Source organism: Heptranchias perlo, chromosome 22 (genome assembly GCF_035084215.1).
Source record: "Heptranchias perlo isolate sHepPer1 chromosome 22, sHepPer1.hap1, whole genome shotgun sequence".
NCBI lineage: Eukaryota > Metazoa > Chordata > Chondrichthyes > Hexanchiformes > Hexanchidae > Heptranchias > Heptranchias perlo.
Window position 1 is genome coordinate 50,289,646 of NC_090346.1, and position 24,885 is coordinate 50,314,530.

At 49.8% G+C, this 24,885-nt stretch overlaps 1 protein-coding gene across 2 annotated transcripts in view; it reads left to right on the forward strand.

Moving 5' to 3' along the window:
* The window catches only part of nlrc3 (NLR family, CARD domain containing 3), a 39,363-nt gene that overhangs the window by 12,722 nt on the left and 1,756 nt on the right, over positions 1–24,885 (forward strand). For both annotated transcript variants that reach the window (XM_068003623.1, XM_068003622.1), the window contains exons 3-18: positions 182–442; positions 3,418–5,173; positions 6,294–6,380; positions 8,331–8,414; positions 8,499–8,582; positions 10,679–10,762; positions 11,801–11,884; positions 12,418–12,501; positions 13,431–13,514; positions 14,375–14,458; positions 15,469–15,552; positions 18,266–18,349; positions 18,838–18,921; positions 21,161–21,244; positions 21,784–21,867; positions 23,648–23,731. In XM_068003623.1, coding sequence (XP_067859724.1) covers positions 182–442; positions 3,418–5,173; positions 6,294–6,380; positions 8,331–8,414; positions 8,499–8,582; positions 10,679–10,762; positions 11,801–11,884; positions 12,418–12,501; positions 13,431–13,514; positions 14,375–14,458; positions 15,469–15,552; positions 18,266–18,349; positions 18,838–18,921; positions 21,161–21,244; positions 21,784–21,867; positions 23,648–23,731 — 3,196 coding nt within the window. The remainder of the gene's footprint in view (positions 1–181; positions 443–3,417; positions 5,174–6,293; positions 6,381–8,330; positions 8,415–8,498; positions 8,583–10,678; positions 10,763–11,800; positions 11,885–12,417; positions 12,502–13,430; positions 13,515–14,374; positions 14,459–15,468; positions 15,553–18,265; positions 18,350–18,837; positions 18,922–21,160; positions 21,245–21,783; positions 21,868–23,647; positions 23,732–24,885) is intronic.

A 24,885-nucleotide genomic window follows, 5' to 3' on the forward strand; every position in this document is an offset into this window, starting at 1 on the left:
CTGACTTTAGGGTACAGCTCCCTCTATCCCTGTCAGTGAGTGCTGGTCAGTGGTATTCCTTTAACGTCTCATTGGATTCATGATACCAGCTTTGGTCACTAGAGTTTGTTGAGTCTTCTTTGCCGAATGGCCACTGAGATTCTGGATTTTCATTCCCCATCGTGTCTTATGTGTATTTTAGGTATTTGGATCAACAGATATCAGAAGCAGCTGGTAAAATCCATCAATGGGCCCTTTCTGGAGACAATAATCCGTTACATGAAGAGGCAGGATCTGATCAGCGCTGAAGAAGTCAATCAGATTCAGAAACTGAGTGCCCCATCAGACAAAGTGAAGGCAGTCATCGATGTTCTGGCTGGTAAAGGGAACACAGCCTCCGAGTCACTGCAGACCTTTATAGAGACCACTAATTCACAGCTGTACCTTTTAATTACTGTTTATGGTAAGATGTTTTTATTTAAAGTGAACTATCCCTGTCTTCTCCCTGCTGTTGTCCCATGGTGTCTCTGGGTCCCAGGGGCTGGGAAGGCTGATCTCAGGATCCCACCAGTGCCCATCAAATCCGAGGAGCTGGCTGTTGGGAGGGCTTGGCCTCTGCTCAGTATCTCCCCACAGCAGCGCAGAAAGGCAGCAAGAAGGGCATTCAACCTGTTGACACCAGGGAATGGCACATCTCATTCGGCATCTTTCTAAACACTGAACTTAGGAGTGGAGGCAACACTCGTGCAAATAGCTATTTTATAAATTAAAGGAGCTGCAATATTATTTAATAAAGTGGATCTTTTATAGTTACACTAAAACAGTCACTGTATAAGATGTGTTGACTAGGAGCTGATTGGGTAACTTGAGTGAGTGCCAGTTGCCAGACAGACTAATGAAACTGAGACACTACAGTCTGGACACTACTTCCTGCAGTGACACAAGGACCCTGTTCTAAAAGGAGTGCTGCAATCTCTGATCTGATTGTGAGTCTGAGTTTGGCTGAATTGGAATTTCAGTCAGTGCTTCATTATTGCAGGAACTGGATTCCGTTGATATGTAGAAAGAAAAAGATTAGTGAAGACAAATGTAGGTCCCTTACAGTCAGAAACGGGAGAATTTATAATGGGGAACAGGGAAATGGCAGAGCAATTAAACAAATACTTTGGTCCTGTCTTCACGGAAGAGGACACAAATAACTTCCCAGAAATGCTAGGGAACCAAGGGACTAGTGAGAAGGAGGAATTAAAGGAAATTAGTATTAGTAAAAAAAATAGTGCTGGAGAAATTAATGGGACTGAAAGCCGATAAATCCCCAGGGCCTGATAATCTCCATCCCAGAGTACTAAAAGAGGTAGCCATGGAAATAGTGGATGCATTAGTTGTCATCTTCCAAAATTCTATAGATTATGGAACAGTTCCTGCAGATTGGAGGGTGGCAAATGTAACTCCACTATTTAAAAAAGGAGGGAGAAAGAAAACAGGGAACTACAGACCGGTTAGCCTAACATCGGAAGTAGGGAAAATGCTAGAGTCTATTATAAAGCATGTGATAACAGGACATTTAGAAAATGTCAACGGGATTAGACAAAGTCAACATGGATTTATGAAAGTGAAATCATGTTTGACAAACCTACTGGAGTTTTTTGAGGATGTAACTGGTAGAATAGATAGGGGAGAACCAGTGGATGTGGTTTATTTGGATTTTCAGAAGACCTTTGATAAAGTCCCACAAAAGAGGTTAGTGTGCAAAATTAAAGCACATGGGATTGGGGGTAATATACTGGCATGGATTGAAAATTGGTTAACAGACAGGAAACAGAGAGTAGGAACAAATAGGTCTTTTTCGGGGTGGCAGGCAGTGATTAGTGGGGTACCACAGGGATCAGTGCTTGGGCCCCAGCTATTCACAATATATATCAATGATTTGGATGAGGGAACCAAATGTAATATTTCCAAGTTTGCTGATGACACAAAACTAGGTGGGATCGTGAGTTGTGAGGAGGATGCAAAGAGGCTTCAAGGTGATTTAGACAAGTTGAGTGAGTGGGCAAATACATGGCAGATGCAGTATAATGTGGATAAATGTGAAGTTATCCACTTCAGAAGGAAAAACAGAAAGGCAGAGTATTATTTAAATGGTGATAGATTGGGGAATGTTGATGTACAAAGGGACCTGGGTGTCCTTGTACACCAATCGCTGAAAGCCATCATGCAGGTGCAGCAAACAGTTAGGAAGGCAAATGGTATGTTGGCCTTCATTGCAAGAGGATTTGAGTACAGGAGCAAGGATGTCTTACTGCAGTTATACAGGGCCTTGGTGAGACCACATCTGGAGTATTGTGTGCAGTTTTGGTCTCCTCACCTAAGAAAGGATATACTTGCCATAGAGGGAGTGCAGCGAAGGTTCACCAGACTGATTCCTGGGATGACAGGACTGTCGTATGAGGAGAGATTGGGTCGACGCGGCCTGTATTCACTCGAGTTTAGAAGAATGAGAGGGGATCTCATTGAAACATATAAAATTCTGACAGGGCTAGACAGACTGGATGCAGGGAGGATGTTTCCCCTGGCTGGGGGGTCCAGAACGAGGGGTCACTGTCTCAGGATACGGGGTAGAACATTTAGGACTGAGATGAGGAGAAATTTCTTCACTCAGAGGGTGGTGAACCTGTGGAATTCTCTACCACAGAAGGCTGTGGAGGCCAAGTCACCGAATACATTTAAGAAGGAGCTAGATAGATTTCTAGACATAAAAGGCATCAAGGGACATGGGAAGAGAGCGGGAATATGGTATTGAGATAGAGGATCAGCCATGATCATATTGAATGGCGGGGCAGGCTCGAAGGGCCGAATGGCCTACTCCTGCTCCTATTTTCTATGTTTCTATGATCTGCTGGCATCATGAACCGATCCTAATGTTAACAATAGAATGGGTCCACTTTTCACCATAAGTGGGAGAAAAATCACCATAACCATCAACTACATGGAAAATTAATATACTCAGATAACGTATGAACAGAGAACAAGAAATCTTGATACACCATTTTGGGTGGCATGTCTCCTCCACACTCCCCCCGTCTTCTCCTTTCTTTCTTTCCTACCTTCTCCCTCCCATCTCCCCCTCCTCCTTCCTTCTCTCTCTGCTCCTTCTTATCCTCTTCCTCTTCCTTTCTCTCCTTCTCTTCCTCCCCTTTTTCCTCCACCTGTTCCTCCCCATCTCCTCCTCAATTCTCCAACCAGCCCCCCCCTCTGAGTGTGGGATCAATGGATTTATCCTAAAATGGGCTAAACTGTCAGCTCCGAGTGCTTTAGAATGTCTGTTCGGTAAGATCATCGACAGTGAGTAGCCTGCGAGGACGTGTCTTGGGCAGGTCGATTACTAGTGTTGGCTGGTCAGTGGGTTCTTATTTCATTCTCTTCTGTTCTTGTTTAAAGAGCCGATGATACAGAAGCACATAGAAGTCCTGCAGAGTAAGTTCGGGAGTGGGAATGAAGTCAATGCAGTGAGTGAAAAGCCCTCCCTGGAAAGACTCACCAACCTCCTGCTAATCGATGGGCTGACGGACATCCAACAGAAGGAGCATGACGTCATGCAAACGGAGGCCACCAGAGGGATGAAGAACAGCCTGAGACATACCCCACTGGACAAACTCTTCCTGCCCCTTTCTAAGGTTAATATCCCGCCACGCATTTCAGTAACAGTTGGAGTAGCTGGAATCGGCAAGAGCACTTTAGTGAAAATATTGATGTACAAATGGCTGAAGGGGGAGTTGTACAGAGATGTCACTTTCATATTCCCTTTCATGTTCCGAGAGCTGAACTCCTTTGAAAGGATATCTGCAGAAAAGCTGGTCAAGTTGTCCTTTCCCCACATCTCTGAAACCAACCACATCCTGAACGGGACCGTGAAGGTGGTGCTAATCTTTGACGGGCTGGACGAGTTCAAGTATCCATTAGAGTTTTCAAACTCCCAGACGTGTACTGACCCAAAGAAAGACATCCAGATAGACAACTTAATCACCAATATAATACGGGGCAACATCTTCTCCCAGGCAACGGTCTGGATCACCTCACGCCCGACAGCAGCAAGCCAAATCCCAGCTGGACTTGTGGACAGAATGACGGAACTCAGGGGCTTTGGGGAAGTGGAGATGAAGGACTTCTTGGAAACACTTTTTGAAGAGAGAGCAATGGCCACACGGGTCTTTTCACATATAAAGGCCCACAAGTCACTCTACATAATGTGCTCGGTCCCGTCCTTTTGTCTAATGGCTGGGCTATCCCTTGCATACTTTCTCAGAATCAGTAACGATGGTCACAAGGCTGGAAACTTCCCCAGGACAATGACAGAAATCTACACATATTTCTTCAAGATGATTCTCAATGGAGATTGGCAGGAAAAGGAACAGGAGGCACTGAAGATTGACCAAGCCTTCAGCAATAACAAGAAACTGATCGTTAACCTGAGCAGACTGGCATTTTATGGGTTAATCAAACGTAGGTTTGTTTTCTATGAGCAGGACATGAAGGCCAATGGCATTGACCTCACATCACTACAGGGAAGCTTGTGCACTAGGATCTTCGCCAAGGACGACTCCAATATCTGTACAGTTTACTACTTTACACACATAACCATGCAGGAGTACCTGGCTGCCACTTATTATTACACAGCAGCCAAAAGGGCCATATTTGACCTCTTCACCGAGAGCGCCATGTCTTGGCCCAAGATAGGCTTCCACAATCATTTTAAGAACGCGGTTAGTAAGTCCCTCCAGTCAGAAGATGGCCACCTGGACATATTTGTGCGATTTCTCTCTGGCCTACTCTCGCCAGCAGTGAACAGATTGCTGCAGGGCTTGCTCCTGACCAAGGACGAGCACAACAGCTACCGAGGGACAGTGGTAAACCACCTGCAGTGCTGCCTGAATACCGATTACGTCATCTCCTCGAGAACGGTGAACGTGATGCACTGCCTGCATGAGCTGCAGCACACCGAGATTGCCAAAGGAGTGGCTGACGCCTTGAGGACTGGGAGCCTGGCTGGGAGACTGACCCCCATCAACTGCTCCGCTCTGGCCTACCTCCTGCAGGTGTCTGAGGAATGCATGGAAGAGACCAATCTCTCCAACTGCCTGAGCTACAATATCTTCAAGAGCTTGCTTCCCCGCCTTCTCTACTGCCACAACCTCAGGTACTTTTCCTTTGGTGTCTCTGAACCTCCATGACTTTAGGTGCGGTGGATCCCAACTAAAAGTGTTTGGTAACCAGAGGTCAGCTGCCTCAGCAGGGAGAGGATGTGGGGTTTGAACCTCAGCTCTGGGTTGAACAGGGCACCAAGATTTAGTCCAGTCTGGTTCATTCAGAGCAAGAGGCTGGAGGGGGGGCTGACATCAGGAGCAAGGGAACAGCGTTTATGGCAGGGGCTTAAAGCAGTGGTTTTGGTCTTCCTGTTATTCAGCGGGAGTATTCATCCATCACACTGTCTGACAGCAGAGGTGGATCTCGAGTTGGCGGAGGTGATGGGGAGGTAGAGCTGGGTGTCATCGGAGAACATGCTGATACTGAACCCATGTCACAACTAGATGAGGAACAGCCAGGGGTCAAGGGTAGATCTTTGGGCAGTAAGGACTGAGGGAGTGCTGCATTGTTGGATGTGTTGTACTGGGAGTTTTGCATTGTTGGAGCTGTAGGTCTGAGAGTGCTGCATTGTTGGAGGTGTTGTACTGAGAGTGTTGCGTTGTTGGAGGTGTTGTACTGAGAGTGCTGCATTGTTGGAGGTGTTGTACTGAGAGTGTTGCGTTGTTGGAGGTGTTGTACTGAGAGTGTTGCATTGTTGGAGGTGTTGTACTGAGAGTGTTGCATTGTTGGAGATATTGGTCCAAGGGAGTGCTGGAGATGCTGCATTGTTGGTGAGATTTGTGGCCCAGATGTTCCTTGGGGGACGATCTTGGTGATTCTTCTGACCCTGTGGAGTTTGCCTGGTCAGTGGGTGGGTACCTCATTAGCCTGGGATAGGCGGCTGCAAACACCACTCTGGGCAAATCTGTAATACCTGTCCCCCACTTCCTAGAAACCCCCTGTTTGCCCCACTCCCGGGAAACCCCCCTGTTTGCCTGACCTCGGCGGGAGGTGAGGGGAGGCCCAGACTCCAATACACACCATCAACTTGTGTCATTCATCTATTGTCAACTTCTCAACAAATGATAAGAACAGCCACAAGCCGGGAGCTTCTGAACACTCTGATGTCCTGTGACATTCTTAACTGTGCTTGGCTCAGTATAAAGATGTTGTGATTTATTTATTTTCTAAAGGCTGGAAAACAACCAGTTCAAAGACAACGTGATGGATCTACTGGGGAGTTTGCTGAGTGCGAAGGACTGTCAGATCCAAAAGATTAGGTATTGTCTTAATTCCTTCCAAACATATGACTGGTCAGCACCCTGGACATTTTCTATATTAAAAGCACTTTATAAATGCAAGTTGTTGTTGTTGTAGGTACTGTTACACAAACTAATTCCCAAGCACGGCAGGGTAGAACACATCGCAGACGTCACACTCCAGCACCTCCAACAATGCAGCACTCCTTCAGTATAGCACCTCTGCCAGTGCAGCACTTCCTCAGTCCAACACCTCCGCCAGTGCAGCACTCCCTCAGTCCAACACCTCCGCCAGTGCAGCACTCCCTCAGTCCAACACCTCCGCCAGTGCAGCACTCCCTCAGTCCAACACCTCCGCCAGTGCAGCACTCCCTCAGTTCTTACTGCCCAATGATCTACCCTTTACCCCTGGCTGTCCCTTATCTACTTGTGATATGGGTTCAGTATCAGCATGTTCGCCGATGACACCCAGCTCTACCTCCCCATCACCTCTGTCAACCCGAGATCCACCTCTGCTATCAGACAGTGTGATGGAGAATCCTCCTGCTGAATAACACGAAGACCGAAACCATTGCTCTAAGCCCCCTGCTATAAACGCTGCTCCCTTGCTCCTGATGTCAGCCCCCCTCTCCAGTCTCTCGCTTTGAGTGATCCAGATTGGACTAAACCATGGAACCCAGAGCTGAGGTTCAAACCTCACCTCCTCTCCCTGTCCATCACCAAGACTGCCTATTTCCACTTGTACAACATTGCCCACCTGCCCCTACCACAGATCCTCTGTCACACAGCCGCTAAACATGCTTTTGTCACCTTCAGTCTCAATTACCACAGAGCTCTTCTCTCCGGCCACCCATCCAACACCCTCCATAAACTCAATCTGCCTGTATAGTGTTCCGTGCAATCTGCCGCTCACCCATCGCTGACCTTCACTGGTTCCCTATCCCCCAACACGTTAAACCCTCCTTCTCCAATCCTTTCATAGCTTCATCCCACCCTGTGTTAGCAACCTCCTCCAGCCCTTTACCCTCCCTCCACCCCCACAATTGTTCAGTTATTATCTGATGGTAAATAATTCCACATCAGCCCACAAACTAAATTAGGCTTTCAGCACAGCTTCAGCAGTACTGACACCAGCATTGGTTTCAGGGCAGACAGTCATTAAAGAGCAGCAGAGACTTTGTGGTACATCCTGCAGGTCATTACAGACAGCACACAGTTAAACTCTGTCTCATCACATCACCATTCCGGATAGCAATGTTTTGGGCTGGTACCTAAACATTCTTGTCTCGCTGGTTGTGTCTCCTTGGGTCACTAACCCAGGACACTCTGTGGTATCGTTTAAAGAGGAAGTTGGGATTAAGCTGGGAGCATAATGGGAGTTGGGATCGGGCTGGGAGTGTAATGGGAGTTGGGATCGGGCTGGGAGCGTAATGGGAGTTGGGATTGGACTGGGAGTGTAATGGGAGTTGGGATCGGGCTGGGAGTGTAATGGGAGTTGGGATCGGACTTGGAGCGTAATGGGAGTTGGGATCGAGCTGCGAGCGTAATGGGAGTTGGGATCGGGCTGGGAGCGTAATGGGAGTTGGGATTGGACTGGGAGTGTAATGGGAGTTGGGATCGGACTTGGAGCGTAATGGGAGTTGGGATCGGGCTGCGAGCGTAATGGGAGTTGGGATCGGGCTGGGAGTGTAATGGGAGTTGGGATCGGACTTGGAGCGTAATGGGAGTTGGGATCGGGCTCCGAGCGTAATGGGAGTTGGGATTGGACTGGGAGTGTAATGGGAGTTGGGATCGGGCTGGGAGCGTAATGGGAGTTGGGATTGGACTGGGAGTGTAATGGGAATTGGGATCGGGCTGCGAGCGTAATGGGAGTTGGGAGGTTCCAGCCAATGGCTTTATTTGTGAGTGTGTGACCACAGGTGACGGTGTCTTGCGTTAACCCAGGTTGTGGATGTTGTTTGTTTTGAGCAGTTTGGCTGAAAACCTAATCAGTAACAAAGGGGCGAAGGCAATTGCTCGATCGCTGATGGTGAACAGGACCCTGGTTGCTTTAGAGTGAGTATGTTCACCGTCTGCCGTTCAGGATCTTTTCCTTCACGCACTTTCATCACTCTTCAACTGCTTGTTATTCCTCAACAGCCTCAGAAGTAATTCGATTGGCCCCAGAGGAGCGAAAGCATTCGCCGACGCCTTGAAAATAAATCAGGGCCTGGTCTCACTAAAGTAAGTGATTCACCCTGGACAGAGTGCAAAACACAAACACCAACAGCAGGGAATATTGATCAGTCCGCCAGACAAAGGTGCCCAGAGAAGGTGAGGGAAGCAGAGGGAGAGAGGCCCGAGGGGGAGGGAGAGAGGCCCGAGGGGGAGGGAGAGAGGCCCGAGGGGGAGGGAGAGAGGCCCGAGGGGGAGGGAGAGAGGCCCGAGGGGGAGGGAGAGAGGCCCGAGGGGAAAGGGGAGAGGCCCGAGGGGAAAGGGGAGAGGCCGCGGGGGGAAGGGGAGAGGCCGCGGGGGGAAGGGGAGAGGCCGCGGGGGGAAGGGGAGAGGCCGCGGGGGGAAGGGGAGAGGCCGCGGGGGGAAGGGGAGAGGCCGCGGGGGGAAGGGGAGAGGCCGCGGGGGGAAGGGGAGAGGCGCTGGGCTGGGACAAGGGGAGCGGCCCTTTAGTTTGTGGGACAGGGAAATCCAGGAAGGAATACGGGAGAAAATAAGTTTAGAAATGTAAAGGATATATGGGCCTAACCTAATATAAGGAGACCAGACCCTGGGGGATTGTACAGGCTGACCCCTGGTGTGAGTGTGACGGAGGGTCAGGGGCTCTGACCCCTGGTGTGAGTGTGACGGAGGGTCGGGGGCTCTGACCCCTGGTGTGAGTGTGACGGAGGGTCGGGGGCTCTGACCCCTGGTGTGAGTGTGACGGAGGGTCGGGGGCTCTGACCCCTGGTGTGAGTGTGACGGAGGGTCGGGGGCTCTGACCCCTGGTGTGAGTGTGACGGAGGGTCGGGGGCTCTGACCCCTGGTGTGAGTGTGACGGAGGGTCGGGGGCTCTGACCCCTGGTGTGAGTGTGACGGAGGGTCGGGGGCTCTGACCCCTGGTGTGAGTGTGACGGAGGGTCGGGGGCTCTGACCCCTGGTGTGAGTGTGACGGAGGGTCGGGGGAGGGAGCCGGCTGTTTGCTGTGTTTAATGAGCCTACTCAGTGGGTGAGTGTTGTGCTGGGGGAGCTGCTTCCTGTGGTGGCTGTACGTCAGCCTGTTGTACTGTGTGTGGTTTACACAGCCTGAGCTGCACAGTTACCGACCAACTCCGGATATGTTGCATTTGATTCACCGAAAGGCTGGCTGTTACTGCAAAACAGCATCACGTGCTGCCCAACAGGGCATGTCGATTACAAGAGGGGAAGCTTCTCAATAAAAAAGAAAGTGAGCATTGTTTCAAATGGACAGTCAGCCATTGGAGGACTGAATCCTTTTAGTTGCTTGTAAACTTTATTTACTGGGATTCACATTCTACCCAATGCATCTCTCACACTAAAACCCACAACTACTCCCTTATATATGGGAGCCAGAGAGTTCCCAACTGGTCATGCACCTGAGTCAATCATTCATCATCTGATGTAATTCACTTATGTACAATTAACAAGTGTGTGTGTCCACCCTCCATCATTTCCTCCCACACCCCAATCTGTAGCAGATAGAGGGGAGACGCTTGCTGAGGAGTCCCAGGCCCGGGCCCGCGGTGTGGGGAGTCCCGGGCCCGGGCCCGGGGTGTGGGGAGTCATGGGCCCGGGCCCGGGGTGTGGGGAGTCCCGGGCCCGGGCCCGGGGTGTGGGGAGTCCCGGGCCCGGGCCCGGGGTGTGGGGAGTCCCGGGCCCGGGCCCGGGGTGTGGGGAGTCCCGGGCCCGGGCCCGGGGTGTGGGGAGTCCCGGGCCCGGGCCCGGGGTGTGGGGAGTCCCGGGCCCGGGCCCGGGGTGTGGGGAGTCCCGGGCCCGGGCCCGGGGTGTGGGGAGTCCCAGGCCCGGGCCCGGGGTGTGGGGAGTCCCAGGCCCGGGCCCGGGGTGTGGGGAGTCCCAGGCCCGGGCCCGGGGTGTGGGGAGTCCCAGGCCCGGGCCCGGGGTGTGGGGAGTCCCAGGCCCGGGCCCGGGGTGTGGGGAGTCCCAGGCCCGGGCCCGGGGTGTGGGGAGACTGAAAGATGTGACGAGATTTTTGAAATTATGGATTAAAGTGAAGCCGTGAGTTTGTCCCTCTCGTGTCGTCTCGTCGCCCCCCCGCAATGTCCAGCTGACTATTCGCAGCTGTAACGTTTCCCTTTGCTTCCCTGCAGCCTTCAGAATAATTTTGTGGGTGAAGATGGGGCGAAGTTCATGGCGGAAGCTCTTCATGTGAACCGCAAGCTGACCACACTGAAGTAAGCACAGGAAACGGGCACTTAGCATCGTAGGAATTGCTAGAGGAAAAAAGACCAAGTTCCATCTAGTTTGCCTTCTACCCGCCTGGTAGTCGCATGATACAATGATAATGGAATTGTTGACTAATCACGGCAATCAATCTCAATCAATGAGTCTACAACAGACCCGGACATGAGGCGAGGAAAACCCCCAGTGGTGGAGAGCTTTGGGAACCAGAGGTGCAAAGTCACCTGTTCCTCCCAAACATGCTACACTTACCACGTCATGTCTCGAATTATTCATTGACTGTATCCCAAAATGTTATTTTCTGAAAGAAATCCAACAAATTTGCATTTGAATGAATCAATACTAACTGCTTCCACCATCTCCCCAGGGAGCCTGTTCTACAGATTGCCCATTCACTCACTGGTTTGTTTCTGCAGATTAGTTCTGAATTTACCCCCTTTAAGCGTGGGCCGTGTCCTCTGGTTCTACTGTTCTGGACGAGGTGGTCTGTAGGGTGCAGGTTACTCCCTGTACACTCAGAGACGAACACTGAATATCACCTCCCAGCAATTGTCAGGCAGGAGGGCGAAGGTCTCAGGTGGAAGCTGAGCCTGTTCTGGACTTCCCAGATCCCTCACAATCAGACCCAGCTCTCGGAGTGAACCCGGAGTCAATCCCATTGGGATTCTTACTGTAAAAAGCCTGCACTTTGAATACTTTGGACCCGAGCAGTAGAGTTATTAGTGGTGGGAATCTGTCACCATAACACTCTCACTGGGTAAATACTGACCCATACAGGCCAGGTTTAATCCCTGCCTGCCCTGCGCCGATTTGGCTCCAGTCCCCCGACGATGGAGGGTGAATGTCAGCCGGACTTCCCTCTCCCACTCCTTCATGTTCAACAGCAGCCATCGTGACCCTTATGGGAAAGTTCACACATGTTAATGTCAAGGGTTGGGATTGGGCTGTGCTGTGAGGCCCCCTCATGCTAGAAAAGCAGATACTCATGGTCTTTATTCACACAATCAAACTCTTCTCTCTCTTCATTTCAGCCTTCAAAAGAATTCCATTGGCCACGAAGGAGCGAAGCGGATTGCGAGCGCCTTAAAAAATAACGGGAGCCTAAAGGAACTCGTGTAAATCCCAGCTCTCTCCTTGGGGTTTGGGGGGAGAGTAAATAACTCACCAAACTTTTATTATGGAGCTTGACACCAGCAGGGAGTTCGACTGATGCTGCATCTTCACCAGTCCCCATTAACTCAGCCCCTCCCCTTCACAAGTCCCCATTAACCATCAGCCCCTCCCCTTCACCAGTCCCCATTAACCATCAGCCCCTCCCCTTCAGTCCCCATTAACCATCAGCCCCTCCCCTTCACCAGTGTCCATTAACCATCAGCCCCTCCCCTTCACCGGTGTCCCTTAACCATCAGCCCCTCCCCTTCAGTCCCTATTAACCATCAGCCCCTCCCCTTCACCAGTCCCCATTAACCATCAGCCCCTCCCCTTCACCAGTGTCCATTAACCATCAGCCCCTCCCCTTCACCAGTCCCCATTAACCATCAGCCCCTCCCCTTCACCAGTCCCCATTAACCATCAGCCCCTCCCCTTCACCAGTCCCCATTAACTCAGCTCCCACTGTGGTGCCTGATATCTTTGCCTTGTTTTCCAGCCTGTCCAGTAACTGTGTGGGTGATATTGGAGCCACAGCCATAGCTGAAGCCTTGAAAGTGAACAGAATTCTTACAACACTCAAGTAAGTGTCTGTCTCTGTGTCCTAATCGTTAGCAATCTCTCCACAACTTGTCACCGGTTCTTTAACTCAGATGGTTTATCACAGGAAATTGTTGCAGGAAAACTTGTGGATTAAACATATAGGTCAAGGGGCAGATTTTTCTAGCTTGGTCGCTGGAAAGGCAAAGTTATTCGTTCATGGGATGTGGGCATCGCTGGTGAGGCCAGCATTTATTGCCCATCCCTAATTGCCCTTGAGAAAGTGGTGGTGAGCCGCCGCCTTGAACCGCTGCAGTCCGTGTGGTGAAGGTTCTCCCACAGTGCTGTTAGGAAGGGAGTTCCAGGATTTTGATCCAGCGACGATGAAGGAACGGCGATATATTTCCAAGTCAGGATGGTGTGTGACTTGGAGGGGAACGTGCAGGTGGTGGTGTTCCCATGTGCCTGCTGCCCTTGTCCTTCTAGGTGGTAGAGGTCGCGGGTTTGGGAGGTGCTGTCGAAGAAGCCTTGGCGAGTTGCTGCAGTGCATCCTGTGGATGGTGCACACTGCAGCCACAGTGCGCCGGTGGTGAAGGGAGTGAATGTTTAGGGTGGTAGTGTAGATTAAGTGTGCTCCACCTGTCCAGGCCTCAGAGTGCCTCAGGTTGATTGAGTGGATCATGGTCAGGGCCCGATCGCATTCCCGGTGCAGGCCTGCCTCCTGACACCCGCGTCCCCGGAATAGGTGGAGGCCAACATTTCCGAAGCATGAGGCAGACGGTGCCAGAGATATGCCCAAGGTGACCCCCACTCTGCGCTAACGAGGAGTCGCACCTGGTTTTGTAAAGGACCAGCAGTTTGTTTACTGTGATAATTAACTGTGAATATGTTAATTGATTGCTGCCTAATTAATACCGATCAGCCAATTAAGTCTCCCTCAGATGGTGACTCGTGTAATTTTCTTTTTTCCAGTTTCCAGAGTAATTCCATAAGTAACAATGGAGCCACTGCCCTGACTGAAGCTCTGAAACTCAACCAAGGCCTTATTGACCTGAAGTAAGACTCTGTGCCTTGATCTGCTGGAGCTCGACACCTGGCTTTAAATGTTTCTTTGTGACTGGAGTCAGGCTTTGGGTGGAACAGTATTGGTTCAGATGTGTAAAGTTGATATTTTACATTTCTTATGACTGTGTCAGAGTGAATGTGAAATGTTATAAAATATGTTTTGTGTAGCTGTGAAATCAGAACCAAAAATGTGGGAAACACAGCAAAGGATGTAGATAGTTTGCATTTCAGTGATGGCATTTCTCCATTGTCCCTTAAGTTAGCCTCCCATTGCCTCACTAGACATCATTCCATTGCCCCTCTAGACTCCGTTCCGTTGCCCCTCTAGACTCCGTTCCGTTGCCCCTCTAGACTCCGTTCCATTGCCCCTCTAGACTCCGTTCCGTTGCCCCTCTAGACACCGTTCCGTTGCCCCTCTAGACTCCGTTCCGTTGCCCCTCTAGACACCGTTCCGTTGCCCCTCTAGACACCGTTCCGTTGCCCCTCTAGACTCCGTTCCGTTGCCCCTCTAGACTCCGTTCCGTTGCCCCTCTAGACTCCGTTCCGTTGCCCCTCTAGACACCGTTCCGTTGCCCCTCTAGACACCGTTCCGTTGCCCCTCTAGACTCCGTTCCGTTGCCCCTCTAGACTCCGTTCCGTTGCCCCTCTAGACTCCATTCCGTTGCCCCTCTAGACACCGTTCCGTTGCCCCTCTAGACTCCGTTCCGTTGCCCCTCTAGACTCCGTTCCGTTGCCTTTTGAGGTATCCTTTTGACTTACCCACCATTCTGTCAGTGGGTATGTGTGTTGTTGACTGCTGTGGGAAGAGTAGAATAGATTGCACTTTTATTAAATTGTATTTCCATTTCTAGCCTTCGAGAAAATTCTATTGGCCTCAATGGTGCAAGGGAAATTGCAAATGCACTACGTGTGAACAAGGTGCTCAGGACCTTGGAGTAAGTCTGATCCGAATACATCTATTTCTTAACACTGCAAAGGGCAGCCTTAAGCTGTTCTTGTGGTTTGTATTGTGTGTTAGCGGAGGGAAGGGTCTTTAATTCCATCGTACTGAAGTGTGAAGTGAGGGCTCTTGTACATTGTACATACCTGCTTACAAAGAATGAGTGGATTTGTAATCTTAAAGGGGCTACGATGCTCATCCTTATTAAGGATTGGCCCAACTCCAACTGTCATTATCCATTGATGATGTCAGCACAAATACTCTGATACTCTGCCCTTGAACATCTGTTTAAATATCTAATGTCATTTAAGATACACAGAGGGAATTAGCTCTGTCTTGAGGTTGCTTCTCCCAAGATTTTCTCCAATTGCAACTATTAACTGAGCAAATCGTACAAACCGATGAAAGTGAAGGAGAGACAGAGCAGCAATGATTTGAGTCCACGGTGTAATATCATGCAGCACTCAACCCACTCGCTGGTAATGCTAACCCACTGGTGGTTAGTGTGGTGACCGTGGTCCTGGACCCAGCAACCCAGAGGGCATAGGTTCAAATCCCACCAGGGCAACTTGTGAAAGTGCATTCAATAAATCTGGTCATTTATGGGGTAGAACCAGAAATTACCCTGAAAGCTTCCGAACTGGTGTAAAAACCCAACTGGTTCATCAATGTCCTTCAGGGAAGGGAACCTGCCACCTTACCCGGTCTGGCCTACACCTGACTCCAGTCCCACACTGTGTGGTTGACTCAATGTCCCCCTGAAGTGGCCAAGAAAGGCAGCCAGTTGTAGAAACAATCACTGGCAACAGGGGAAGGACAATAAAAGCAGCTTTGCCAGCATTGCCCAGGAGAAGCCTTCAGAAGGATGGTCATCACTGGTGCAATATCTACAGAAACTATCAGAGATATTTTTACTTCATCTCAATGCTCGATTGTGCAGTCCCTTCAGGTAGATGCTGTTTCTGATATAAGGTCCGCTTAATGCTCTCTGTTTCTCCTTATCAGTTTAACAGCGAACCTGTTACATGACGAAGGAACGGCAGCCATTGCTTTAGCTATCAGAGAGAATCAGACCCTCACATCCCTTCAGTAAGTACATTGATCTCTGCTCCATTTTTGAGATATTTTTCACCTCATTAGATCCCTCTGTGCTGCACGCAGTCTCTGCCCAGATCCCAGTCACGCGACACAGAGGCTGAAATACACACAACAGGGCATAACTCTTTCCCCGAGCCTTTGTTGGACCATTGGACCCAGCTGAGCTCCTCCCTGATGGAGCAGCCAAGAAACAGGAGAACCGCACCTGGAAACTACAGACACTCACCACCTAACAATGTGTTGGATTTTAACATGAGACTGGAGTTCCCATTTACTGACAGTATGAGGTTAGAGTGAGTGCGTTACTAGCGGGGTGAGCGTGGAGTGAGTGTGTTACTGGCGGGGTGAGTGTGGAGTGAGTGTGTTAATGGCGGGGTGAGTGTGGAGTGAGTGTGTTAATGGCGGGGTGAGTGTGGAGTGAGTGTGTTAATGGCAGAGTGAGTGTGTTACTGGCAGGGTGAGGTTAGAGTGAGTGTGTTAATGGCGGGGTGAGTGCAGAGTGAGTGTGTTAATGGCGAGGTGAGTGCAGAGTGAGTGTGTTAATGGCGGGGTGAGTGCAGAGTGAGTGTGTTAATGGCGGGGTGAGTGCGGAGTGAGTGTGTTAATGGCGGGGTGAGTGCGGAGTGAGTGTGTTACTGGCGGGGTGAGTGCGGAGTGAGTGTGTTAATGGCGGGGTGAGTGTGGAGTGAGTGTGTTAATGGCGGGGTGAGTGCAGAGTGAGTGTGTTAATGGCGGGGTGAGTGCGGAGTGAGTGTGTTAATGGCGGGGTGAGTGTGGAGTGAGTGTGTTAATGGCGGGGTGAGTGCAGAGTGAGTGTGTTAATGGCGGGGTGAGTGTGGAGTGAGTGTGTTACTGGCGGGGTGAGTGCGGAGTGAGTGTGTTAATGGCGGGGTGAGTGCGGAGTGAGTGTGTTAATGGCGGGGTGAGTGTGGAGTGAGTGTGTTACTGGCGGGGTGAGTGCGGAGTGAGTGTGTTAATGGCGGGGTGAGTGTGGAGTGAGTGTGTTAATGGCGGGGTGAGTGTGTTAATGGCGGGGTGAGTGTGTTAATGGCAGGGTGAGTGTGGAGTGAGTGTGTTAATGGCGGGGTGAGTGTGTTAATGGCGGGGTGAACGTGGAGTGAGTGTGTTAATGGTGGGGTGAATGTGGAGTGAGTGTGTTAATGACGGGGTGAGTGTGTTACTGGCAGGGTGAGGTTAGAGTGAGTGTGTTACTGGCAGGGTGAGTGTGGAGTGGGTGTGTTAATGGCGGGGTGAGTGTGGAGTGAGTGTGTTAATGGCGGGGTGAGTGTGGAGTGAGTGTGTTAATGGCGGGGTGAGTGCAGAGTGAGTGTGTTAATGGCGGGGTGAGTGTGGAGTGAGTGTGTTACTGGCGGGGTGAGTGCGGAGTGAGTGTGTTAATGGCGGGGTGAGTGTGGAGTGAGTGTGTTAATGGCGGGGTGAGTGTGTTAATGGCGGGGTGAGTGTGTTAATGGCAGGGTGAGTGTGGAGTGAGTGTGTTAATGGCGGGGTGAGTGTGTTAATGGCGGGGTGAACGTGGAGTGAGTGTGTTAATGGTGGGGTGAATGTGGAGTGAGTGTGTTAATGACGGGGTGAGTGCGGAGTGAGTGTGTTAATGGCGGGGTGAGTGTGGAGTGAGTGTGTTAATGGCAGGGTGAGTGTGGAGTGAGTGTGTTAATGGCGGGGTGAGTGTGGAGTGAGTGTCTTAATGGCGGGGTGAGCGTGGAGTGAGTGTGTTAATGGCGGGGTGAGTGTGTTAATGGCAGGGTGAGTGTGGAGTGAGTGTGTTAATGGCGGGGTGAGTGTGGAGTGAGTGTGTTAATGGCGGGGTGAGCGTGGAGTGAGTGTGTTAATGGCGGGGTGAGTGTGTTAATGGCAGGGTGAGTGTGGAGTGAGTGTGTTAATGGTGGGGTGAGTGTGTTAATGGCGGGGTGAGTGTGGAGTGAGTGTGTTAATGGCGGGGTGAGCATGGAGTGAGTGTGTTAATGGCGGGGTGAGTGTGTTAATGGCGGGGTGAGTGTGTTAATGGGGTGAGTGTGGAGTGAGTGTGTTAATGGCGGGGTGAGTGTGTTAATGGCAGGGTGAGTGTGGAGTGAGTGTGTTAATGGCGGGGTGAGTGTGTTAATGGCGGGGTGAGTGTGGAGTGAGTGTGTTAATGGCGGGGTGAGCGTGGAGTGAGTGTGTTAATGGCGGGGTGAGTGTGTTAATGGCGGGGTGAGTGTGGAGTGAGTGTGTTAATGGCGGGGTGAGTGTGGAGTGAGTGTGTTAATGGCGGGGTGAGCGTGGAGTGAGTGTGTTAATGGCGGGGTGAGTGTGGAGTGAGTGTGTTAATGGTGGGGTGAGTGTGGAGTGAGTGTGTTAATGGCGGGGTGAGTGTGGTCTCAGTATCTCTGAGACTTATTTTGTGGCCAAGTTTGACAAATGAGAATTTAAAAAATTAATGAATTTAAATTTTAATTTATTTTGAATAACAGATCATATTTACCAAAAAAGATGGAAAAGTTGCTGTCCAAACTCAGTGCACTTAATGAGCAGAGAGATCGGTGCAGTGATATTTGTAAAGGTTTAAATAAGATGGCTTTAAATTGTTCAGTGTTGTACATTATGCCGATGTTTCATGTACATCTTAGAATTAGTTGGAGAATATGGATGTGAGAGGCTGAAAGGCACTTCCCCATTTAATGTCTGTCCATCTTCTCTTTCACAGTCTTCAGTGGAACTTCATCAGTTCAGAAGCTGCCAAAGCCTTAGCTCAAGCACTACAATCCAATCGCAGCATCACCAGCTTGGAGTAAGTCTCAGTCTCTCTCACGTACAACCAGCTGCATTTTATTCACTGCCGCACCTCCACTGTGCGGCAATGAGGCCGGAGAGTCACAACCCCAAAATACACCCCTCAGGCCATCTCTCATGACCTCTCCAATCTCGAGGTCTCAATCACCGATCAGCTGCCAAGACCGCCCGACGCTCCCCCATCTCAGCTCCTCTGCTGCTGAAACCCTTCCTTAGGCTTTTGTCACTTCTACACTTGACCTTTCTAACGCTTTCCTTGCTGGTGGACAGAGCTCCTTATGCAGAGACCAGGCCATGGAAGGAGTTAAACATGAGGATGAGAATATTATATTGGGGGACCAGGAGCCAATGTAGGTCAGTGAGGATGGGGGTGATGGGTGAGCCCGAGACCAGGATTAGAATTACCACCTGTGCCCCTCTCATTACATTATTTACATTCCTGCTGACATCCTCAACATTAATTATTTGGACTTGTTTTGTTTCCAGCCTTCAGGAAAACAGCATTGGAGATGAAGGAATCATCGCTCTTTCAGCTGCACTCAGATGTAACTCGGTGCTGACCTCCTTGTAGTAAGTTCCCGTTTCTTGTTTACTTCGGCTAACCTGAAGTAATGGGTTTGATTTAAATATCAAACCCCATCTAAGCTAACAAACTGCAGTGAAGGAGGTTCCAGGTTCCAGGGTACAGGGTACAACCTCAGAATCAGTGCGAAACCAACCTAATATTGACGGAAGGGTCAAGGACCAAAGGACATCGATTTAAGGTGATTGGCAAAAGAACCAAAGGTGACATGAGGAAAAACATTTTTACGCAGCGAGTGGTTAGGATCTGGAATGCGCTGCCCGAGGGGGTGGTGGAGGCAGATTCAATCATGGCCTTCAAAAGGGAACTGGATAAATACTTGAAAGAAATTGCAGGGCTACGGGGATAGGGCGGGGGAGTGGGACTAGCTGGATTGCTCTTGCATAGAGCCGGCACGGACTCGACGGGCCGAATGGCCTCTTTCCGTGCTGTAACTTTTTTCTATGATTCTATGATAATGCTTTTTCGATGGTGCTTAAACTGGTAAACACTATAGTGTAAATTCAATGCTCCCAGTGGGGAACCCTGCTCAGAGTGTGGAGATAGGGTTACAACATCAGGGCAGATCTCCGATCCATGCTCCCTCTGACCACAGCTCTCCACGGGGAGCACTGAATTTACTCCAATGTCCGATCTTTAAATAAACAGTCCCCTCCTATTGGCTGAAAGGGCACATTGTATTATTGAACGGCAGGGTTACACAGCAGACTGTAAGTATCGTTAAATCACCTTGGTTTTATTGCAGGCTGCTGATTGGTGCATGTGGGTCTGTTCACGGAGTGGTGTCGGTGTGAAGGGTAATTTTCTGGTCTTGGGATATGTTAAAATTTGAATTGATTCCACGATCTTGCAGTTCCTCACCGCCCCCACCCCCCCAAAAAAAAATTGGCCGTGTGGTTGATAGTGAGGAGGAAAGCTGTAGACTGCAGGAAGATATCAATGGACTGGTCAGGTGGGCAGAAAAGTGCCAAATGGAATTCAATCCGGAGAAGTGTGAGGTAATGCATTTGGGGAGGGCAAACAATGCAAGGGAATACACAATAAATGGGAGGATACTGAGAGGTGTAGAGGAACAGAGGGACCTTGGAGTGCATGTCCACAGATCCCTGAAGGGAGCAGGACAAGTAGATAAGGTGGTTAAGAAGGCATACAGGATACTTTCCTTTATTAGCCGAGGCATAGAATATAAGAGCAGGGAGGTTATGCTGGAACTGTAAAAACATTGGTTAGGCCACAGCTTGAGTACTGTGTACAGTTCTGGTCACCACATTACAGGAAAGATGCAAATGGACTAGAGAGGGTACAGAGGAGATTTACGAGGCTGTTGCCAGGATTGGAGAATTTTAGCTATGAGGAAAGATTGGATCGGCTGGGGTTGTTTTCTTTGGAACAAAGGAGGCTGAGGGGAGATTTAATTGAGGTATATAAAATTATGAGGGGACTAGATATTGTGGATAGGGAGGACCTATTTCCCTTAGCAGAGGGGTCAGTGATCAGGAGGCATAGATTTAAAGTAATTGGTAGAAGGATTAGAGGGGAGCTGAGGAAAAAATTTTCACCCAGAGGGTGGTGGGGGTCTGGAACTCACTGCCTGAAAGGGTGGTAGAGTCAGAAACCCTCAACTCATTTAAAAAGTACTTGGATGAGGTAACTTTCTGTGATTCTATGATTCCCCCCCCCCCCCCCCATCAGACTGTTCTTTGATCCCTGGGTACATTCAACCCCCCCCCGCCCCCTGGTGTGACACCTAAATTGGATTTTCCAATCCAGTAGATTGTAGGAGGAAGATAAGACTGAGGGCGGGGAGGAATTGTGCAGTTTGGAGGCAATGAGAAAGAATGAGACAAGTCTTGATTTGAACACAGTGAGGATGCAGGGAGGAGGAGGAGTTTGTAGGGGATTTGGAGCTTAAAGGGACAGGAGAGGAGCGGAGCACTGAATGAAAAACGGAGAAAGCCAAGGAAACATGCAGTGTAGAGATGGAGGTTGAGGAGGAGAGTCGGATTGCCAATTAGATGACAAAGAAAGAAAGTACTTACATTTATACAGCACCTCCCACAACCTCAGGATGTCTGAAAGTGTTTCACAGCCAATTAAATACTTTTGAAGTGTAGCCACTGTTGTAATGTAGGAAACGTAGCAGCCAATTTGCACACAGCAAGGTTACACCGTGTATTGGGAGAGATATGAGGCCAGGCTGTCGTTAATTGGTCCCTTTCACTCCAGCCTACAGGGAACGTCAGTGGGTGTGAGAGGTGCCAAGGCCTTGGCCGAAGCCTTGATGGTGAATAAGAGCCTGACAACTCTGGAGTGAGTACAACCCCACTGTTAATGATACCTTTGAATGTCAGCACTCACTTACACGGATGGGGCCATTTACTGGATACTGCACAAGTGCTGGTTTCACCCCGGCTAAGGCACTGAGTCCAATCCTGGGCACTGGTTCACAGGAAGGAGATAACTGCCCTCAAAGGAGTTTGGAGATCGGGAATTTAAGTTATAGACAGAAGGTTCAGGAAGTTGCTTCATTTTCTTTGGAGACTTGGAGATGATCTACTGGAGGTTTTGGAGATTATGAAGGGACTGACCACTCTGATCGAGGGGAATTGTCCAGTGCTGAAAGATTCAAATCCCAGGGGATGTTAGGAGTAAGAAGGAAAGTTGGGTGGGTGGGGTTCACGAAAAGGGCCATTACAGTTATGGAATAAATTCCATTTGAAGCCGACAAAATATCTGGGGTCAAGAGATAATTAGATGTGTTTCTGGTAAGAGAAGGAATTGAGGGATATGGTGAGAAGGTGGGTTGTGTCCAGTCCTTGTAAGCTGAGTGTGTTTATGATCTGTTTCAGTCTCCGAGGAAACGCGGTGGGTGTGGCTGGAGTGAAAGCCATCGCCGCTGGTCTGAAAGTCAACAGCAGCCTCCGGACCCTCAAGTACGTCCATCATTCACGTTCCACAGTTTAACCCGCGTCCTTGGAAAACACATTTAAAGTACTTGAATTAAATGCAGCGATGGTGATGGAATCTCGCCTGAGCTGAGTGTGGGAGGTAGGGCTGGACGGCAGGTCCAGCGGAGCGGGACCGAGAGCTTATCTGCACCACACACAGTGACTTACTCTGAAAGGACAGAGACGACAAACATGGCAAGATTCCACAAACAGGAATAAGATTAATAACTGGGACGTGGGCCAGGATATCAGGACCCTTTGCTCTATGAGTAGTGCCCGGGGATCCTCAGAGTCAGGCTGGGTCTCAGTTTAAGGTCTTGTCTTGAACACAGGTGAGACCACATCTGGAGTATTGTGTGCAGTTTTGGTCTCCTTATCTGAGGAAGGATGTCCTTGCCATGGAGGGAGTGCAACGAAGGTTTACCAGACTGATTCCTGGGATGGCAGGACTGACGTATGAGGAGAGATTGAGTCGACTAGGCCTGTATTCGCTGGAGTTTATAAGAATGAGAGGTGATCTCATCGAAACATATAAAATTCTAACAGGACCAGACAGACTAGATGCAGGGAGGATGTTCCCAATGGCTGGGGAGTCCAGAACCAGGGGTCACAGTCTCAGGATACGGGGTTTGCCATTTAGAACCGAGATGAGGATAAATTTCTTCACTCAGAGGGTGGTGAACCTGTGGAATTCTCTACCACAGAAGGCAGTGGAGGCCAAATCATTAAATGTATTCAAGAAGGAGATAGATATATTTCTTAATGCTAAAGGGATCAAGGGATATGGGGAAAACGTGGGAACAGGGTACTGAGTTAGACGATCAGCCGTGATCATTTTGAATGGTGGAGCAGGACCAAAGGGCCGAATGGCCTACTCTTGCTCCTATTTTCTATGTTTCTCAATGTTTCTACAGCATTGCTTACAGTGCAGCACTCCCTCAGTACTGCACTGGCCTGGATTACATGCTCAAATCCTGGGATGACCTTCTGACTCAGGTGAAAGTGCCACCAACTGAGCTAAACTGACACTTACACTAATTGTGAGTGACACTGGGAGTATTTATTGCCCATCCCTAGTCACCCTGAGGGCATTAAGAGTCAGCCACACAGTGTGGGATGGGAGTCACGTGTAGGCCAGACCGGGTAAGGACGGCAGGTTCCCTTCCCTGAAGGACATTAGGGAACCAGATGGGTTTTTACGACAATCCGACAGCTTCACGGTCACTTTTTCTGGTACCAGCCCACAAATGGCCACAGCTGGCGATGGTGGGATTTGAACTGGCAACCTCTGGGGTGCAGGTCCAGGCCCAGAACCACGACCGAACCTGAATATCGGTTACTCGCGATATAAAAACAGAAAATGCTGAAAATACTCAGCAACTCTGTCAGCACCTGGGAAGAGAAAAGGGGGGCTAATATTTTGGGGGTCAGAGGGCAGTTGCTGATTGGTTGCTGGACGTTCCCAGAATATTCTGCTTCTCTTTCTTTTTACATGTTGAATTAGAGACCAAGGAATTGAAGGAATTTCAGTGACGACCAATGGAAATGATCTGTAGGAGTGGGAGTTTAGCCTTGAGCGAGGGCCTTGCATCACCTGCACTCGGATCAGATAAAACCTGGAATTCTTAGTTTTAAGTTGCATCTGTCGGTTTGGCTCTGAGATGAGTGATGCATTGTGGGCTTTGCCGCTTCTCGACCAATCGGAATGCTCCTTTGCTCATACCCTTGATCAAATAATCCAGTTTCCACATTTTCTCTTTTGCAGCCTTCAAGAAAATTCCTTGGGTCTCGATGGGGCGATGTGCATCGCAATTGCTTTGAAATACAACCACAGCCTAAGCCACATCAAGTAAGTGTCTCCTTTGCTTTTGTCCTGGCTCATTTCACAATCTGCTTTCTCCCCCGTCCCTCTTCTAGGCCCCCACGGTAACCAAGAGCTACCAAGAGCTACAAAGAGTAAAGAAACTCCAAAAGGCAACAGAAGTGACTTTGATAGTAACCCAATGTACCTGTGAAGAAATTGATATTTGGCTTCATGCCGTTTACAGCTGACTCCACACTGGATTATCTTTTTTTTTCAAAAAAATACTTTATTCATAAAATTTGCAGCAATACATACAATACAGTTGTCATATCACATTCCAAACGTACACAATACAGATTATACAATTTGCAGATTACATCAAGTACAGTTCAATGAACACATTGGACATAATTACAGTTCATCACACTCTAGGGTGCCTCATTGCATTACACTCAATACAGATTATTGATTACAGATTCATTACAGGTACATTACATCAATTTGTATTTTACATTCTGCCCGGGGGTTTTTTTTCCCTGATTGCAGCCCCTCGGTATACAATGGCGGGAAGGCTCTAAACGGTTGCCTTTCCCCACAGGGCCTTTGCGGCGGCCGCACCCATCCTCAGTGCATCCCTCAGCACGTAGTCCTGGACCTTGGAATGTGCCAGTCTGCAACACTCGGTCGAGGACAGCTCCTTGTGCTGGAAGACCAGCAAGTTTCGGGCAGACCAAAGGGCGTCTTTCACCGAGTTGATGGTCTTCCAGCAGCAGCTGATGTCCGTCTCAGTGTGCGTCCCCGGGAACAGCCCGTAGAGCACAGAAACCTGTGTTACGGAACTGCTCGGGACGAACCTGGACAGATACCACTGCATCTCTCTCCAGACCTTCTTTGCAAAGGCACATTCCAGAAGGAGATGGGTGACGGTCTCGTCTCCACCGCAGCCTCCTCTGGGACAGCGCGCGGTGGCGCTGAGAGCCCGGGAGTGCATGAAGGATCTGACGGGAAGGGCCCTTCTCACCACCAGCCAAGCTAGGTCTTGGTGCTTGTTTGAAAGTTCTGGCGATGAGGCGTTCTGCCAAATGACTTTGACAGTCTGCTCAGGGAACCAACCGACAGGATCCATCGTCTCCTTTTCCCGCAGGGTCTCGAGGACGTTACGTGCGGACCACTTGCTGATCACCTTGTGGTCAAAGGTG